The sequence below is a fragment of the Camelus ferus genome, chromosome 6 (assembly GCF_009834535.1).
Source record: "Camelus ferus isolate YT-003-E chromosome 6, BCGSAC_Cfer_1.0, whole genome shotgun sequence".
Lineage (NCBI taxonomy): Eukaryota > Metazoa > Chordata > Mammalia > Artiodactyla > Camelidae > Camelus > Camelus ferus.
In genome coordinates this window covers 93,308,875-93,327,678 of record NC_045701.1, presented here as the reverse complement: position 1 = coordinate 93,327,678, position 18,804 = coordinate 93,308,875, and the positions used below count along the sequence as shown (strand labels likewise).

At 59.1% G+C, this 18,804-nt stretch overlaps 1 protein-coding gene across 1 annotated transcript; it reads left to right on the top strand.

Moving 5' to 3' along the window:
- Positions 1–511: 511 nt before the first annotated feature.
- Positions 512–18,574, top strand: AHNAK2 (AHNAK nucleoprotein 2). The gene is given in 12 exon segments (XM_032482827.1): positions 512–533; positions 4,196–4,254; positions 4,358–4,456; positions 5,044–5,139; positions 6,053–6,203; positions 6,511–6,695; positions 6,853–8,181; positions 8,686–9,969; positions 9,971–13,306; positions 13,308–17,119; positions 17,121–17,379; positions 17,381–18,574. Coding segments are annotated over 9 exon segments (10,893 nt in total). The 5' UTR covers positions 512–533; positions 4,196–4,254; positions 4,358–4,456; positions 5,044–5,112; the 3' UTR covers positions 17,891–18,574.
- The last annotated feature ends 230 nt before the right edge of the window (positions 18,575–18,804 follow it).

Sequence of the window (18,804 nt, the reverse complement as noted above, 5' to 3'; positions counted from 1 at the left end):
TGAGCCTTTCTGGCTTCTGGGCACCACGGTAGTGCTGCACCCATCCTCTGGGGAATGGATGCCTGCGTGTCTGTTGGGCACACACCTGAGAGTGGAGCCACGGATCCTTCGGGCAGGATGTTTTAGACTCTAGTAGACGCTGCCTGGCTGTTTTCCAAAGTGCCAGCTCATCCACAGGGTGGGGATGCTCCTTGACACCGCTGGGTGTTTTGTCAGCCTTCTCCTGGGAGTGAAGTGGCAGCTGCCTGTTGTTTTAATTGGCATTGCCCTGATGGCTAAGGATGCACTTTCCATATGTTAATTGACCAGTCAGCCATTTTTCTGAATTGCCTTTCCAGTGTTTTCTTACCCATCTTTCTGTTGGGCCATCTGTCTTTTTCTTTCCATTTGCAAGACCTTTTTATGGGTAGGAGGCCTTTGTTTGGTGAATGGATTGCAGATCTCTGGCTTGTCCCTGGCTTGACTTTTCACTCCCTCAGTGGCATCTTTTGATGAACAGAAGGTCCTCATTTTAAAGTCTACCAGTTTCTCAGGTGACTCCCTTTCGAGCCAGAGCTTTCTGTGTCGTGGTTAAGAACTGTTTCCCTACCTGCCAAGTCATTTCTGTTTATCTGCTGGGAGCTGTCCTGCTAAACCTTCAACTTCGGGTCTATAGCCCCATGAATTAATGCTTCCTGGGGCTGACACAGGAGTTGGGATGAATGTCTTTCCATATGGATGTCCTGTGGACCCAGCACTGCTTATTGGAAAGAACATACATCTCTCACAGCTCTGTATCTGTGTGAGTCTGCTTCTGGGACTTTTGTTTTGTTCAGTTGGTTTTAATTTGCATTTCCCTGATGACTAAAGAAGTTGGCCGTCTTTTCTTGTGCTCATTGGTACGTCTTCTTTTGTGAGGTGTCTGTTTACATCTTTTGTCTATTTTTAATTGAGATGAGCCTTTTTGGCCTCTCTCTACTGATTTGGAGAAGTTCTTCTGGTTGGAAGTTCTTTGTCAGATGCAATGAATTGCCTTTTTGTTTCCTTAAGAGTGTCTTTCAAGACCAGAAGTATTGAATTATGATGAAATATAATTTATCAAATTTTCCTTTATGATTCAAACTTTTTGTTTGAAGAAAGAAACAAAGAAGAAAACATTGCCTCCCCCAAGAGGGCAAACAATTTCTCCTATGTTTTCTTCTAGAAGTTTTATAGTTTTACATTTAGCTCTATGATTCATTTTGAGTTAATTTTTACATGTTGTATGAAGTAAGGGTCCATTTTTTTCTCCAAGTAAATATCCAGTTGCCCCAGCACCATTGTTGAAAAGACTCATTTTTCTGCTGAAATAACTTGGCTGGTTTGTCAAAAATCAACTGAGCATACAAAGTGTGGGACTATTCTGGACTGTCTAGTCTGTTCCATTGATATTTGTGTTTATACCATACTGTCTTGATTCCATGGGGAGTCTGAGAAAATACTTAGTATGATTTAAATTATTTTAAATTTATTGAGACATTTACAATGAGCCAGCATGGGGCCTATCTTTGCGAATGTCCCAAGTGCGCTTGCAAGGGTTGTCTGGTGGGTGCTCTCCAAGGGCCAGTGCCTCTGCTGTGACGTGTTTACAGATGTAGGCTTTTTATTTTTATTTTTGATGAATTGAGCCCTTTATTATTCTGAAATGTTGCGATTAGTTCTTGCAGTGTTTACTTCTTCTTCCCTTTTGACCTGTCTGCACCTTTATGTTTGGAGCCCACTTCTCTTACATGGTATATAGTCAGCTCTTGCTTTTTTAACCTTGTCGGACAGCCTCTGCCTTTTTGATCAGAATTTTAGGTCCCTTTATATTTAATGTATTGTCAGTATGGCTGGCTTAAATTCTACCGTCTTGCAAATTGCTTTCTATTTTATGCCATCCATTCTTTGTTCCTCTTTCCCTACCTTATTTTAGAATTAATCAAATATATACACACATATATAATCACTTACTAATATATATTTTATATATACATATATAAAGCACATCTACATGTAATTTTTTTTAGTGTTCCATTTTACTTCTCCTGGTAGCATATCAGCTGCACATCTTCTCTTAACGGTGGCTTTACGGCTTATGCTGTGTGTTCTTTACTCATCACAGTGCGCGTGCAGGCAGCTCTGTGCCACCTCACGCGCCACGTGAGAGCTTTACAGCAGGAGCTTTCAGTGCCCCAGCCCCGTGCTTTGAACTGTAGTCATCATGTGTTTTACTTCTACAGAGTAAAATTCTACAGTTTATTATTTGTACTTTATGCAGGGAATTACCTTTTTCCTTTCACAGCCCTGTTGAGGTATAATCTGCTTACCAGAAAACTCACCCACTGTGAATACATGATTCAGCCATTTTTAGTAACTTTATAGAGCTGTGCAGCCATCACCACAATCCAGTGCTAGAACATTTCCATCACCCCAGATTCTCCTGAGCCTGTTTATAGCCAATGCCCGCTCCCACCCCTAGTCCCCAGCAATTACTTAATTCTGGTAAAATATAGAAACTGACCCACTGTGTGCCCTTCCCCCTCCTTTTTGCTATTATTGCTGCATATATATGACATCTGTCTATGTTGTAATCCCAACAATATGGCATTTGAATTCACACTTTATATGAGGAGTTGACAGGCTGGGGCCTGTGCGCTAACTCCATCCTGCAGCTTGTTTTGTAAGGGAAGTTTTGCTGGAACACAGTTATGCTCACCCATTGGCACATCATCATTTACAGCTCCTACTAGGCCACAACTACAGAGTTGCAGCGGAGGTCACACGGCCTGCAAAGCCTGAGACGTTTGCTGTATGGGCTTGTACAAAAAAAGCTTGCAGACTCCTGCTTTATATAAGCTTGTGTTTTTTTAAAAAAAAGTTAAGAGACGGAATGCAGAAAAAGGCCTATTTGTGGAGTCTTCTATGTCTACCCACATGGAGGCCGCCTCTGCCTTCTCCTTTTCTTCCTGTGGGCTTGGATTAGTGTCTGGGGTCCTTCTCCTCCTCCAGCATTTCCCGCAAGGCAAATCTGCCAGCAATGGCTTCTCCTAATCTTTGTTCACTTGTGGGGGTCTTTATTTTTGAAGGATTGTTTGCTAGATGTGGACTTCTTGGTTGACAACATTTTTCTTCCAGCACTTTGAATATGTGGTTGCACTGCCTTCTAGCGTCCATGGTGCCAGATATTAGCTGCATTATTGTGCCATTGAATGTGGTGGGTCACTTCTCCCTTGCTACTTCCAAGTTTTTCTCTTTCCCTTAAACTTTATGTGATGGTCTAGATCTGGGTCCCTTTGTGTTTATCCTCTTGAGGTTTATTGGGCTTCTGAGATCGTAGCTTGTTTCCAACATTATTTTTTCAAACATTTTTTCCTACCCCCCCCCTTTCCTTCTGAGTCTTTAACTACACATACATTGGTGTTCTCACTGTTGTCCCACAGATCTCTGAGGCTCTGTTCATCTTCCTTCAGTTGTTTTTCGTTTTTCTTCAAATTGATTAATTTTTATTAATCTGCAAGTTTTTCGCTTCCTTCCTTTGGCATCTCATTTCTGCTGTTGAGTCCCTCCAGTGAATTTTCAGCTCCAGAATTTCCACTTGGCTTTTTTCATCATTTCTGTTTCTTTATTACATTGTCTCTTTGTTGAGCCAGTGTCATCATATTTTTCATTAATTCTTTAAACATGACCTCCTTTATTTTTTTGAACAAACTTCTGATAGTCACTTTGAAGTCTGTGCCAAATCCAACATCTGTGGACATTAAAAGACAGTTCCCACTACCTGCTTTGTTCCTCATGATGGATCATACTTTCTTGTTTCTTTGTATGTCATGTGATTTTCTGCTGAATGCTAGACATTACAGTTCATATCTTGTAGTAACTCTGGATTCTAATTCCACTTCAGGGTTGTGATTGTTGTTTTACTTGTGTGTTTGTTTAGTAACTTCCTTTGACTCAATCTGTAAAGTCTGTGTACTTTGTCCGAGCTCCCCTGTCGTGGCTCACTGCCACCTGACCTGATGCCCTGATGCCCAGCAGCTGTTGATCCAGCCCCAACCCCTGTGGGTGCTCTCAGATCCAGTGTCCAGCGTTCCACCACCTCTGGGGCATAGATCCTCTCCTGGACATCCTACCCCCAGGGCCACCATCTGCCCCACCCACCTGCGAGGCTCCACTGACCCACTGTCTCCCTTTGCAGTGTCTGGCCGGCAGCTGCAGCCTGAGGAGCCAGATGCAGAAACTGAGGAGGACCGCTCTGTAAGTGAGGGAGGACCTGTGCCCTCCCGGTACTCCCCCATCATTTCCTGGGCTTGAGCAGAGCCCCAGTGGCTGAGAGTAACATGATCTCTCCTCCTCCCAGGTGACTGAAGGGCCTGTGGATGAGATCATTCGGCCCCGGCCACAGGGGTCCTCACCTGTCTATGAATGTGTGACTGAGGGTGCCAGCTTCAGACTCCCGGTAAGCCTGCTGGACCAAGATGCCCAGGTTTAGGGAAGGCTCAGATGTGGGGCCACAGGTGTGGCCATGTCTCCTCCTGCATCACCATGCATGGGCAGCTCGCACATGTGTGTGCAGCCACGCTGCCTACTGGGCCACAGCTGTGTCCATTCAGCCATCCTCTCTGACTCCTTGCCCAGGTGGCCGAGACCCAGTAGAGATAGCGCACATGTGTGTGCATGTGGGGAACAGACCTGGTGCTCCTGTGTGCAGCGAGGCCCAGGGTACGTGCAGACACGTGCCCTCTCTGGAGAGGGGACATAGACAGGGCCCCTGAGGCCGCCTCTGGCGAGGACTGTGGGAAGGCGTGGAGCAGGCATGTTTCCTAAAGGGCTTGTTCTTGTACCATTTGTCTCTTCTTTGCCCCTCCTCACGGGGGCATGGGAAGCACTGAGGCCCAGAGTCGCCTATCCTCAGAGGAATTCCACTCCATTTGCGCACAGCCGCACTCTGGGGCTCCTAAGCTTCTGAGCTGGGGCATCCTGGCCTCCCCGAGTCCCTCCTGGGTTGTGGCAGGTTGGCAAGCCTAGTGTCTGTTGCTGCTGCAGGAAGACACGCCGAGGAGGCCATCAGGGAGGCGGAGGTCCTGGTGGACGCGGGATTCAGGGGACTCCCGGATGCTTTCCAAGATGCGCCATCCTGAGGTGGGTGTTCTAGGGGCTGACGTCGGGGTAGGCCCATCTGCAGGTGTTTTGGCCAGGGAAGCCGGGGCCAGACCAAGAAGATGAGGAGTAGGAAGGCTGGCAACATTTCCCTGTGCCCTGGGGCCAGGCATGTCACCTCTCTCATCAGGCCTGGGGGCGGCAGAGGCTCCAGAGCTCTGGTCCCAGCTTCCCCCAAATGCTCTGCCTCTTAAGACGAAGAGCCCCGACTCCTGGCCAGGTGGGCCTGAGTGCACAAACCTCAGTGTTCTCAGCTGCCCAGTGGGTGGGGCTGCTACCTACTGTGTACACAGGCCATGGAAGCTGCTGGTTTCTGTAGGCTCCCAGTGTGCAGGGCACGGTCCCTCCTGCTGCAGCCTGCTGTGTCACTGGTGGCCCCAGCAGTCCTGAAACTCTCCCAGACCCCCAGGATCTGTCGTGTCTGGGGCCAGGCCAGCCACACTGTTGGCAGTGTTTTTCCTGGCACTGCTGACTGACCCCTACTTGGTCTGAGTACCTGCTTCCTAGCATGCTGTCGGGCTTGGGGTGAGCGTGAGGGATGAACTAGGAGCTGATGGAGGAGGGCTTCGACCACGTGCAAGCAAAAGCCTCTCCTCCCTGCTCGCCAAGCCCCGCTGAGCCTCAACAGTGGCCGCAGAGGGACGGGCTGCTCCTGAGTCCTGGCTGGTGGGGGCGGGGCAAGGGGAGGCTGCTCCTAGTGGAGGTAGCTGCAGCTGGCTTCGCCCAGGGCCTGGACACAGCAACCCAGGCCAGCTGCCGGGGGACCCTACGCTTGCCCTGGGCTGCCCAATGAAGGAAGGACTCCGGGGCCAGGGGAGGCGGCCCCCACCCAGCATCGACATGCACAGTGGGACAGGCGTATGCTCACTAAGGCCATGATGCACTTCTGCTCCAGTCCACGCAGGACGAGACAGAGGTGACGCTGAAGACCGAGGCGGAGGCCGGAGCCAGTGGCTACAGTGTCACAGGCGGCGGGGACCAGGGGATCTTTATCAAACAAGTGCTGAAGGACTCCTCAGCTGCTAAGCTCTTCAGCCTGAGAGAAGGTGCCGAGCCGCCCCATTCCTGGGTCCCCATGGCTTCCATCAGGATGGGAGGGACCTGGAGGGGACAGGCCACACCTAGACTCGGGACGGCACCCTAAGGACTACGTCGTGTCCAGGCGGGGCTCGCCACGGTGCCGGGTTTTCCCACCTGGAAGCGGGGGCTCCTTCCCCACCGAGGCTCAGTGGAGGGAAGGAGCTGGGCAGCCCGGGCAGGGTCCCCTTCTCGGCCCCGCACCCCTGTAGACTCCTCCCAGGGGCAGCAGAGAGGCTGGTCACTGAGGCGCGAGTCCCCTCTGTCTTCATTTAGGGGACCAGTTGCTCAGCACAACCATATTCTTTGACAACATTAAATATGAAGACGCTCTCAAAATCCTTCAGTACTCGGAGCCCTACAAGGTTCAGTTCAAAATCAAACGGAAACTTCCTGCCGCAGAAGACGAGGAGTGGGCTGCCGGCGAGGCTGAGCATGGCCCAAAGGGCAGTGAGAAGCAGGTGAGGTCGCCATGGCTGGCGAGGCTTGGCCTGGCACCCCGGGCTCCCTGCACCCAGGCCGAGGCTGGGAGGGGCGCCCCCACTCCCTCTTAGTCCCGGAGCCCAGGGCCTCCGACTCATTATACTGCTGCCAACAGGTCCACTCTCTCTGTTTCAGGACCAGGATGTCGCTGATGGGTGCACAGAGACCCCCACAAAGATGCTGGAAGGAGATGGGGACCAGGAGAGACTCATCTCCAAGGCCAGGGAGGACAGAGGCAGACGACCCCAGAGGGAGAGGCTCTCCTGGCCCAAGTTCCAATCTATAAAGACCAAGCGCAGGCCGGGGCCCCGGAGGTCACACAGCTCCTCGGAGGCCTACGAGCGAGGGGACGTGCCTGACGTGTCCCCCACGAGCACAGACACGGAGGCCCAGCTCCCCGCAGAGGAGCGTGAGCGGAGGGCGGGACCAGGCAGCCAGCGGAAGACAAGGTTCCTGAGCCTGAGGTTCAGGATGGGCTCAGGGAAGGCTGCGGGTCTAGAAGGCAGGGGGGCCCCAGGGGGAACAGTCCAAGCCGGCGTTCTGGAGGAAGCAGTACCTGGCGAGGAGGGGCAGGGGGCCGCCGTGGTGGCCGCGGACAGCAGGAGAAAAGACAGCATGGCAGGAGTGCAGGAGGAGGCAGAGCCTCCCACAGAGCCCGGCCTGTCCCTGGAGGGCACCCTGGGGGAGGGGGCAGGCCTGGCACCCAGAAGCCGCAAAAAGAAAAAGGAGGCCAAGGTCCAGGAGGAGACAGTGCCCCAAAGGACATCAGGGGTGGGCGCAGCCCCAGGATGCAGGGAGGAGGGCCCCAGGGAGGGCGGGCAGGGGCTAGAAATTGGAATTGCCAGGTTGTCTCTGCAGGAGCCCAGGGACCAAGACAGCCAAGATGGCCGGGAACCCGAATTCCAGATTAGAATACCTACATTAAAGACACCCAAGTTCACATTTCCGAAAGGAAAAGCGCTGGGGGCAAAAGGAGCTGGAACTGCTCTCCATCTGGAAGACAGGCAGGGAGGGTACCCCGGAGAGGACTTGGGGACCAAGGAGGATGGAGGAGGGGAACCAGATGCTCAGGGAAGACCTGCTCCGGTCCAGAAGCCAGACCAGGAGGACAGAGGAACACAGGAATATGCGACCGAGAAGAGGGTGCAGGACACCAAGGGACGGGACAGGGACGTGGGAGGAAGGGAAGGAAAGACGAAGATGCTGAAGTTCAAACTACCCTCATTTGGGTGGTCGCCAGGGAAGGAGCAGAAAGGGGATGCAGTGAAACAGCCCCAGGAGACAGAGAAGGAAGAGAACATGTTACTAAGTCTGCAAACAGACATATGTCAAGAAGACAGAGGAATCAGGAGCAGAAGAGAAAAAGAAATGGAACTTCCAGAACAAAAACTACCACAGAAAGAAACAATTGAGACAAAAGAGGAACCGGCGGCGGGCATCGGACTGAAGGGCCACCTGCCCAAGGTGCACGTGCCCGGCATCAAGGTGCCCAAGGTGGACCTCAAGGCCCCGCAGGTGGACATCAAGGGGCCCAAGTTGGAGGTGAAGGGCGCCAAGGGCGAGGTGACGGCCCCCGACCTAGAGGTGTCCCTGCCCAGCGTGGAGGTGGACACCCAGGCACCGGGCGCCAAGCTGGAGGGCGTCCTGGCCCTGGGTGACAAGGAGGTGGGCGCCAAAGACAGCAAGTTCAAAATGCCGAAGTTCAAGATGCCATCGTTCGGCGTGTCGGCGCCAGGCAAGTCCATCGAGACCGCGGTGGACGTGTCCCTGCCCAAGGCCCAGGCGGACGTGTCCCTGCCGTCCGTGCAGGCCGACGTGAAGACCAGTGACCTCAGCATTGAGCTGCCGCCCGCCGAGCTGGACGTCAAGGCCGCCGAGGCGGCGGTTAAGCTCCCCGAAGGCCACCTGCCCGAGGTGGAGCTCAAGGAACCGGCGGCGGGCATCGGACTGAAGGGCCAACTGCCCAAGGTGCACGTGCCCGGCATCAAGGTGCCCAAGGTGGACCTCAAGGCCCCGCAGGTGGACATCAAGGGGCCCAAGTTGGAGGTGAAGGGCGCCAAGGGCGAGGTGACGGCCCCCGACCTAGAGGTGTCCCTGCCCAGCGTGGAGGTGGACACCCAGGCACCGGGCGCCAAGCTGGAGGGCGTCCTGGCCCTGGGTGACAAGGAGGTGGGCGCCAAAGACAGCAAGTTGAAAATGCCGAAGTTCAAGATGCCATCGTTCGGCGTGTCGGCGCCAGGCAAGTCCATCGAGGCCGCAGTGGACGTGTCCCTGCCCAAGGCCCAGACGGACGTGTCCCTCCCGTCCGTGCAGGCCGACGTGAAGACCAGTGACCTCAGCATTGAGCTGCCGCCCGCCGAGCTGGACGTCAAGGCCGCCGAGGCGGCTGTTAAGCTCCCCGAAGGCCAACTGCCCGAGGTGGAGCTCAAGGAACCGGCGGCGGGCATCGGACTGAAGGGCCACCTGCCCAAGGTGCACGTGCCCGGCATCAAGGTGGACCTCATGGCCCCGCAGGTGGACATCAAGGGGCCCAAGTTGGAGGTGAAGGGCGCCAAGGGCGAGGTGACGGCCCCCGACCTAGAGGTGTCCCTGCCCAGCGTGGAGGTGGACACCCAGGCACCGGGCGCCAAGCTGGAGGGCGTCCTGGCCCTGGGTGACAAGGAGGTGGGCGCCAAAGACAGCAAGTTCAAAATGCCCAAGTTCAAGATGCCATCGTTCGGCGTGTCGGCGCCAGGCAAGTCCATCGAGACCGCGGTGGACGTGTCCCTGCCCAAGGCCCAGGCGGACGTGTCCCTGCCGTCCGTGCAGGCCGACGTGAAGACCAGTGACCTCAGCATTGAGCTGCCGCCCGCCGAGCTGGACGTCAAGGCCGCCGAGGCGGCGGTTAAGCTCCCCGAAGGCCACCTGCCCGAGGTGGAGCTCAAGGAACCGGCGGCGGGCATCGGACTGAAGGGCCACCTGCCCAAGGTGCACGTGCCCGGCATCAAGGTGCCCAAGGTGGACCTCAAGGCCCCGCAGGTGGACATCAAGGGGCCCAAGTTGGAGGTGAAGGGCGCCAAGGGCGAGGTGACGGCCCCCGACCTAGACGTGTCCCTGCCCAGCGTGGAGGTGGACACCCAGGCACCGGGCGCCAAGCTGGAGGGCGACCTGGCCCTGGGTGACAAGGAGGTGGGCGCCAAAGACAGCAAGTTCAAAATGCCCAAGTTCAAGATGCCATCGTTCGGCGTGTCGGCGCCAGGCAAGTCCATCGAGGACCGCAGTGGACGTGTCCCTGCCCAAGGCCCAGGCGGACGTGTCCCTGCCGTCCGTGCAGGCCGACGTGAAGACCAGTGACCTCAGCATTGAGCTGCCGCCCGCCGAGCTGGACGTCAAGGCCGCCGAGGCGGCGGTTAAGCTCCCCGAAGGCCACCTGCCCGAGGTGGAGCTCAAGGAACCGGCGGCGGGCATCGGACTGAAGGGCCACCTGCCCAAGGTGCACGTGCCCGGCATCAAGGTGCCCAAGGTGGACCTCAAGGCCCCGCAGGTGGACATCAAGGGGCCCAAGTTGGAGGTGAAGGGCGCCAAGGGCGAGGTGACGGCCCCCGACCTAGAGGTGTCCCTGCCCAGCGTGGAGGTGGACACCCAGGCACCGGGCGCCAAGCTGGAGGGCGACCTGGCCCTGGGTGACAAGGAGGTGGCCGCCAAGGAGAAAAAGTTCAAAATGCCCAAGTTCAAGATGCCATCGTTCGGCGTGTCGGCGCCAGGCAAGTCCATCGAGGCCGCAGTGGACGTGTCCCTGCCCAATGCCCAGACGGACGTGTCCCTCCCGTCCGTGCAGGCCGACGTGAAGACCAGTGACCTCAGCATTGAGCTGCCGCCCGCCGAGCTGGACGTCAAGGCCGCCGAGGCGGCTGTTAAGCTCCCCGAAGGCCAACTGCCCGAGGTGGAGCTCAAGGAACCGGCGGCGGGCATCGGACTGAAGGGCCACCTGCCCAAGGTGCACGTGCCCGGCATCAAGGTGGACCTCATGGCCCCGCAGGTGGACATCAAGGGGCCCAAGTTGGAGGTGAAGGGCGCCAAGGGCGAGGTGACGGCCCCCGACCTAGAGGTGTCCCTGCCCAGCGTGGAGGTGGACACCCAGGCACCGGGCGCCAAGCTGGAGGGCGTCCTGGCCCTGGGTGACAAGGAGGTGGGCGCCAAAGACAGCAAGTTCAAAATGCCCAAGTTCAAGATGCCATCGTTCGGCGTGTCGGCGCCAGGCAAGTCCATCGAGGCCGCGGTGGACGTGTCCCTGCCCAAGGCCCAGGCGGACGTGTCCCTGCCGTCCGTGCAGGCCGACGTGAAGACCAGTGACCTCAGCATTGAGCTGCCGCCCGCCGAGCTGGACGTCAAGGCCGCCGAGGCGGCGGTTAAGCTCCCCGAAGGCCACCTGCCCGAGGTGGAGCTCAAGGAACCGGCGGCGGGCATCGGACTGAAGGGCCACCTGCCCAAGGTGCACGTGCCCGGCATCAAGGTGCCCAAGGTGGACCTCAAGGCCCCGCAGGTGGACATCAAGGGGCCCAAGTTGGAGGTGAAGGGCGCCAAGGGCGAGGTGACGGCCCCCGACCTAGAGGTGTCCCTGCCCAGCGTGGAGGTGGACACCCAGGCACCGGGCGCCAAGCTGGAGGGCGACCTGGCCCTGGGTGACAAGGAGGTGGCCGCCAAGGAGAAAAAGTTCAAAATGCCCAAGTTCAAGATGCCATCGTTCGGCGTGTCGGCGCCAGGCAAGTCCATCGAGGCCGCAGTGGACGTGTCCCTGCCCAATGCCCAGACGGACGTGTCCCTCCCGTCCGTGCAGGCCGACGTGAAGACCAGTGACCTCAGCATTGAGCTGCCGCCCGCCGAGCTGGACGTCAAGGCCGCCGAGGCGGCTGTTAAGCTCCCCGAAGGCCAACTGCCCGAGGTGGAGCTCAAGGAACCGGCGGCGGGCATCGGACTGAAGGGCCACCTGCCCAAGGTGCACGTGCCCGGCATCAAGGTGGACCTCATGGCCCCGCAGGTGGACATCAAGGGGCCCAAGTTGGAGGTGAAGGGCGCCAAGGGCGAGGTGACGGCCCCCGACCTAGAGGTGTCCCTGCCCAGCGTGGAGGTGGACACCCAGGCACCGGGCGCCAAGCTGGAGGGCGTCCTGGCCCTGGGTGACAAGGAGGTGGGCGCCAAAGACAGCAAGTTCAAAATGCCCAAGTTCAAGATGCCATCGTTCGGCGTGTCGGCGCCAGGCAAGTCCATCGAGGCCGCAGTGGACGTGTCCCTGCCCAAGGCCCAGGCGGACGTGTCCCTGCCGTCCGTGCAGGCCGACGTGAAGACCAGTGACCTCAGCATTGAGCTGCCGCCCGCCGAGCTGGACGTCAAGGCCGCCGAGGCGGCGGTTAAGCTCCCCGAAGGCCACCTGCCCGAGGTGGAGCTCAAGGAACCGGCGGCGGGCATCGGACTGAAGGGCCACCTGCCCAAGGTGCACGTGCCCGGCATCAAGGTGCCCAAGGTGGACCTCAAGGCCCCGCAGGTGGACATCAAGGGGCCCAAGTTGGAGGTGAAGGGCGCCAAGGGCGAGGTGACGGCCCCCGACCTAGAGGTGTCCCTGCCCAGCGTGGAGGTGGACACCCAGGCACCGGGCGCCAAGCTGGAGGGCGACCTGGCCCTGGGTGACAAGGAGGTGGCCGCCAAGGAGAAAAAGTTCAAAATGCCCAAGTTCAAGATGCCATCGTTCGGCGTGTCGGCGCCAGGCAAGTCCATCGAGGCCGCAGTGGACGTGTCCCTGCCCAATGCCCAGACGGACGTGTCCCTCCCGTCCGTGCAGGCCGACGTGAAGACCAGTGACCTCAGCATTGAGCTGCCGCCCGCCGAGCTGGACGTCAAGGCCGCCGAGGCGGCTGTTAAGCTCCCCGAAGGCCAACTGCCCGAGGTGGAGCTCAAGGAACCGGCGGCGGGCATCGGACTGAAGGGCCACCTGCCCAAGGTGCACGTGCCCGGCATCAAGGTGGACCTCATGGCCCCGCAGGTGGACATCAAGGGGCCCAAGTTGGAGGTGAAGGGCGCCAAGGGCGAGGTGACGGCCCCCGACCTAGAGGTGTCCCTGCCCAGCGTGGAGGTGGACACCCAGGCACCGGGCGCCAAGCTGGAGGGCGTCCTGGCCCTGGGTGACAAGGAGGTGGGCGCCAAAGACAGCAAGTTCAAAATGCCCAAGTTCAAGATGCCATCGTTCGGCGTGGCGGTGCCAGGCAAGTCCATCGAGGCCGCGGTGGACGTGTCCCTGCCCAAGGCCCAGGCGGACGTGTCCCTGCCGTCCGTGCAGGCCGACGTGAAGACCAGTGACCTCAGCATTGAGCTGCCGCCCGCCGAGCTGGACGTCAAGGCCGCCGAGGCGGTGGTTAAGCTCCCCGAAGGCCACCTGCCCGAGGTGGAGCTCAAGGAACCGGCGGCGGGCATCGGACTGAAGGGCCACCTGCCCAAGGTGCACGTGCCCGGCATCAAGGTGCCCAAGGTGGACCTCAAGGCCCCGCAGGTGGACATCAAGGGGCCCAAGTTGGAGGTGAAGGGCGCCAAGGGCGAGGTGACGGCCCCCGACCTAGACGGTGTCCCTGCCCAGCGTGGAGGTGGACACCCAGGCACCGGGCGCCAAGCTGGAGGGCGACCTGGCCCTGGGTGACAAGGAGGTGGCCGCCAAGGAGAAAAAGTTCAAAATGCCCAAGTTCAAGATGCCATCGTTCGGCGTGTCGGCGCCAGGCAAGTCCATCGAGGCCGCAGTGGACGTGTCCCTGCCCAATGCCCAGACGGACGTGTCCCTCCCGTCCGTGCAGGCCGACGTGAAGACCAGTGACCTCAGCATTGAGCTGCCGCCCGCCGAGCTGGACGTCAAGGCCGCCGAGGCGGTGGTTAAGCTCCCCGAAGGCCAACTGCCCGAGGTGGAGCTCAAGGAACCAGCGGCGGGCATCGGACTGAAGGGCCACCTGCCCAAGGTGCACGTGCCCGGCATCAAGGTGGACCTCATGGCCCCGCAGGTGGACATCAAGGGGCCCAAGTTGGAGGTGAAGGGCGCCAAGGGCGAGGTGACGGCCCCCGACCTAGAGGTGTCCCTGCCCAGCGTGGAGGTGGACACCCAGGCACCGGGCGCCAAGCTGGAGGGCGTCCTGGCCCTGGGTGACAAGGAGGTGGGCGCCAAAGACAGCAAGTTCAAAATGCCCAAGTTCAAGATGCCATCGTTCGGCGTGGCGGTGCCAGGCAAGTCCATCGAGGCCGCGGTGGACGTGTCCCTGCCCAAGGCCCAGGCGGACGTGTCCCTGCCGTCCGTGCAGGCCGACGTGAAGACCAGTGACCTCAGCATTGAGCTGCCGCCCGCCGAGCTGGACGTCAAGGCCGCCGAGGCGGCGGTTAAGCTCCCCGAAGGCCACCTGCCCGAGGTGGAGCTCAAGGAACCGGCGGCGGGCATCGGACTGAAGGGCCACCTGCCCAAGGTGCACGTGCCCGGCATCAAGGTGCCCAAGGTGGACCTCAAGGCCCCGCAGGTGGACATCAAGGGGCCCAAGTTGGAGGTGAAGGGCGCCAAGGGCGAGGTGACGGCCCCCGACCTAGAGGTGTCCCTGCCCAGCGTGGAGGTGGACACCCAGGCACCGGGCGCCAAGCTGGAGGGCGTCCTGGCCCTGGGTGACAAGGAGGTGGGCGCCAAAGACAGCAAGTTTCACATTCATAAAGGCAGTGTTATGTTTTTTGAGAAGGCTTCTACGAAAGTTTCTGGGATTTCAGCTGAAGTTGTGGAAAGTGTTGTAGGTAGTGACATAGTTAGATTTTCCGGTAAAATTACCTGTGTCAAAGTCAGTCCTGATCATTCTGTTCCCGAAGCTGGTGTTAATGGCTGTTTACCTGTAGAAAAAAGTGACGGAGAAACCGTAGTCAAGAAATCCATATTGCGAATCCCTGATGTCTTCTCTTCTGCGGGGAAAATCTCCGAGGAGTCTGCAGCAGTTGCGGATTCTGGATTCCCCGTGTCCCCGAGCCCATGTGCTGAGCCTGCAGAGCTGAGTGTCGGGGTGTCCTGTGCTGAGGCTGTGTTCACCAGGGAACCGTCCCTGCCGGCTCCCCGCCCACCCTGCCCGAGTTTCCCTTCAGAGACGCTCCATCTCAGTCGTGGCCAAGTCGAGTCCCCAACCCGCTCCACCGACGGGGGCGTCACACTCACAAAGTACCAGGTGACCCTCCCCAGAGCTGCAGTCCCTGCCGAGCTCCCTCTGGAACCCGGCTCTGGGTCCCAGCAGGATGCCTGCTTCCCCAGCACAGACAGTCCTGCTCTCTTGCAGCCCCGGGATGGAGTTGCAGTGTCCCAGACTGACAGTCCCGTCAGCCCAGCGGATCCCCTGCTCCCCCCTGCTTACGGCCGTGTGACTTTTCCTAAATTTCATCGACCAAAGTTCGGGTTTTCCATCCCGAAAGCAGCTGGTCGTGAGTTGGAGCCCAGGGCCGTGGAGTTTGTCCCCACCCCGTCCCCTCCCGGCGCTGTGTGGGGACCGGCCTCCGCAGCTGAAGGGGCCCCAGAGCTCGGGTCTCCAGGCTCTCAGCCACCATGCTCAGGTGTCTCCGTGTCAGGCAGCGCGGACGTGGCCGTATCGGCTGCAGGCGAGGCCATGGCTGAAGATGCTGACCGCGAAGGGAAGGGCAGTCCCTTAAAAATGCTGAAATTCAAGCTTCCATCATTCAGGAGGTCCCCGAAGAAGGGGGCGAGGCCCCTAGGGGAGCCTGGACACAGCCTGGAGGAAGCAAAACTCGGCGTGACGGTGGACACGGGTCCGACGTGTGTGCCACCCGGGCTTCCTGTTGCACCCACCGAGGTGGGCGTGGACGCGCCTCTGGAGAAGGACGTAGGGGAGGGGGCCACGAAGACGCCTGGCTGTGCCCATGTGGGACCCGCACCTCCCAGGATGCAGGCTTCAGTGAGAGGGGCTGGCCTGCCCCCAGGAGATCCAGCTGCTTCAGCCTCCAGGCTCCCGGCAGAAGGTGACTCTCATGCCTCACAGAAGGCTAGTGGTGAGGGTGGTGCTGGGGACACTGGCACAGTGGTGGACCTTCCAGAAGGAGTGGGTGTGGACCCCCATCTGCCACAGGTCCATTCCGCCCATCTGGGCTTCTCCAGACCTGACCTCAGGCCCAGCGCGGCCAAGGTGGCGACCTCGTCTGCAAGCGGCCCTCTTCCCCGGCACGGCCTACCGCTGGGGGACGGCAGCCAAGGCCCCAGGCCTGGGGACACGTCAGCAAGCCAGCCTCATGTGGAGGTAGCGGCCCCCTTAGCAGGAGATCCCCTCTCGCCATCCTGTGGGACAGCGGATGCTGCAGCCCTCGTGCGGCAGAGCCCAGAGGAGGGCGCTGTGGCGGGCGTGCCAGGCTCGCAGCGGGGCTGGTTCCGAGCGCCGGCCCTGCGCCTGCCTGGCGTCCAGCGCCCTGCCGAGGCGCTAGGTGGGGAGGGGCTGCCGGGGCCTCCGGTGCAGGCACCTGCTGCCAGTGCTCCCGCGGAGGGCCCGGGGGCTCCTGGCTCCGAGGGGACGGCACCCATGTCCCTGCAGCCCCCAGAGGCGGGCGCAGAAAGCACGTGTGGCACAGACGTTCTAAAGAGAAACCTTGACATCAGAGGCTTGGAGCTGCACTGCCCTCCTGCACAGGCGCCTGCAGCTCACCTTTCCACTCCCGAGGTCAGGGTCCGTCCAGGCGAAGGCTGTCTCCCTCTTCACGTGCCCAGTGGGAGACTTTCAGAAACCCAGGCTCCCGCAGGAGAAACAGGCCGGGCTCCTGCTGGGCCACCAGGACTGGACCTTGCCGGTGGGGCAGGGGGAGCCGAGGACCGGTCCTCCCAGCCTGAAGGCCCTGTTAGGCTGAGGGCGTCCAGCACCGGCCTGCCGTCCCAGGTTTCTGTCGTCAACATGGGTCAGCCCTGGGAAGGCTCTGTGCTAACTGTCAAACTGCCCAGGCTGGACATGCCGCGGTTCACCTTCCCTGACCCCAGCTCCGAGGCTGACGTGTTCATCCCCACCGTGAGCGAGGTGCGGTGCCCGGGGAGCAGCCTTGGTGACGCCCTGCGCACGCAAAGCCCGGGAGACTGGGGCGCCAGCATCCTGAAGGCGGGCGCCGGGGTCCCGGGCGAGCAGCCTGTGGCCCTTGACCTCTCCCCAGAAGATTCCCCCATTTCCAAGGTCAGGGTGCACATTCAGGGTGCTCAGGTAGAGAGCCCAGAGGTCACCGTCCGCAAGGTGACGGCAGAGTTAGAGGACCTCTCAGGACCCGAGGCTTTTTCCACTCAGATTGTGCGGGAGTCAGAGATTCCTGCATCCAAGATCCAAACAGCTTCTTACGGATTTTCATTGCTCAAAGTAAAGATCCCAGAGCCCCCCAGGCAGGTCAGGGTCCAAGACCCCCAGGCCAAGGGAGGGCTCGGGAGAGGCTTCCAAACGAGATGCCCCGGAAGCAGACCCCGTTTCTGGAGACCTGCAGCCCGACACCGGAGAGCCGTTTGAAGTGATCATGTCCAGCACTGGCGTCCCTGAGCGGCCAGCATTCACCCCTGAAGTGTGCCCTGGCCTCCGGGGCGTGGACAGCTGCTCTGACGAGGAGGCTGCGGAAATTCTCGATTTTCCCCCGGAAGAAGACAGTGGGGAGGCAGCCGCATGCCCTGGCAGCGGAGGACAGGGCTCTACAAGAGAAACCAGAGGGTAAAAGGTCTTCTGGTCTGTTCCGGTCCTGGCTTCCAAACATTGGGTTTTCTTCCTCTGGCGAAGAGACATGCGCAGATCCCCGAGAGGAAGTCCGCAGGTCGGCTCCCGTCCAGACACAGCCTGGGGTGCCGCCCGAGGCACAGCTACCTAAGAAACAGGAAAAGGCGGGCTGGTTCCGACTTCCCAAGTTAGGGTTCTCGTCCTCTCCTACCAAGATGAGCAAAAGCCCTGAAGATGAGGCAGCCCTGGCGGAACAAAAACCCCAAGAAGAAGCCATCACCTTTTTCGACGCCCGAGAAAGCTTCTCCCCCGAGGACAAGGAGGAGGGGGACCAGGCAGAGGCGGCAGGTGCCGGGCCAGGCACCAGAGCGATGGTGACACCCGCGGCAAGAACGGAGCTGATCCTGCTGGAGCAGGACAGAGGGGCCCGGGACGTGCCCGCCCCCGGCCCTGCCACCAAGTGAGGGCGGACAGACGTACAGATGACGCCAGGAAGTGGGTGCTGGGCCCAAGCTTCCACCCTGACGATGCGTGTGTCCACCTCGATTCTGGAACCGAGAACAGAGCAGAAGCGCCTGAGGCCAGCCAGGCTGCCGTCACACAGCCCTCCTACGGTGGGACCCACACGTGCCCGGCTCCCCACGAGTCACCGGGACACGCTGCTGCTTTGAGAAGGGCTGTGATGACCGTGGGTGTAGACGTAGTTTGGGTCTTACTCCTGTCCTGCTGTTGCTGCTTCCTGGTGAGTGTAGTTTCCCTAGTTCAGGCAGAGTCTGGTGTCTTCCAGGAAACCCCGTTACCTGCTCACTTATCATGAACTCGCACCCTTGTTGGATGTCTTGCCAAGACATGCTTTGGGACGCTCTGCGTGACGATGCACACACCCTGTGGGCAGACTGGTGGGGGCTGGTGGCCACCTGGCGGCCGTGCTCAGTGCAGTTGTGGGCAGGCGCGCCAGCACAGGTGGACTAGACGTCCCTGAGTTCCCGCCAGCCATCTGTGCCCATCTGCTTGCTTGCAGTGCCCCCTGCAGCGTGCACAGCCCCATGCCTGGCCCCAGCCCCTTATGTACACACTGCCACCAGGCTGCAGGTGACGTCTACTCGGCTGTTCCCAGGAAGGGCAATAAAGGACATTCTGCATCCCGGTGCCGGCTGTGAGGTCTTTTGTTCTGGGCTGAAACTCACCTGTGCCCGCACTCCCCGTCCAGTGCTACTAGGTGACTCGAAAGCAGAGTTAAGAGTGAATCTATTTTTTCAAATAACTTTTTTTATTTTTAATTTTTAATTTTTTTGGGGTGGGGGAGGTTATTCATTTATTTATTTTAATGGTGGTACTGGGGATTGACCCCAGGACCTTGTGCATGCCAGGAGTGTGT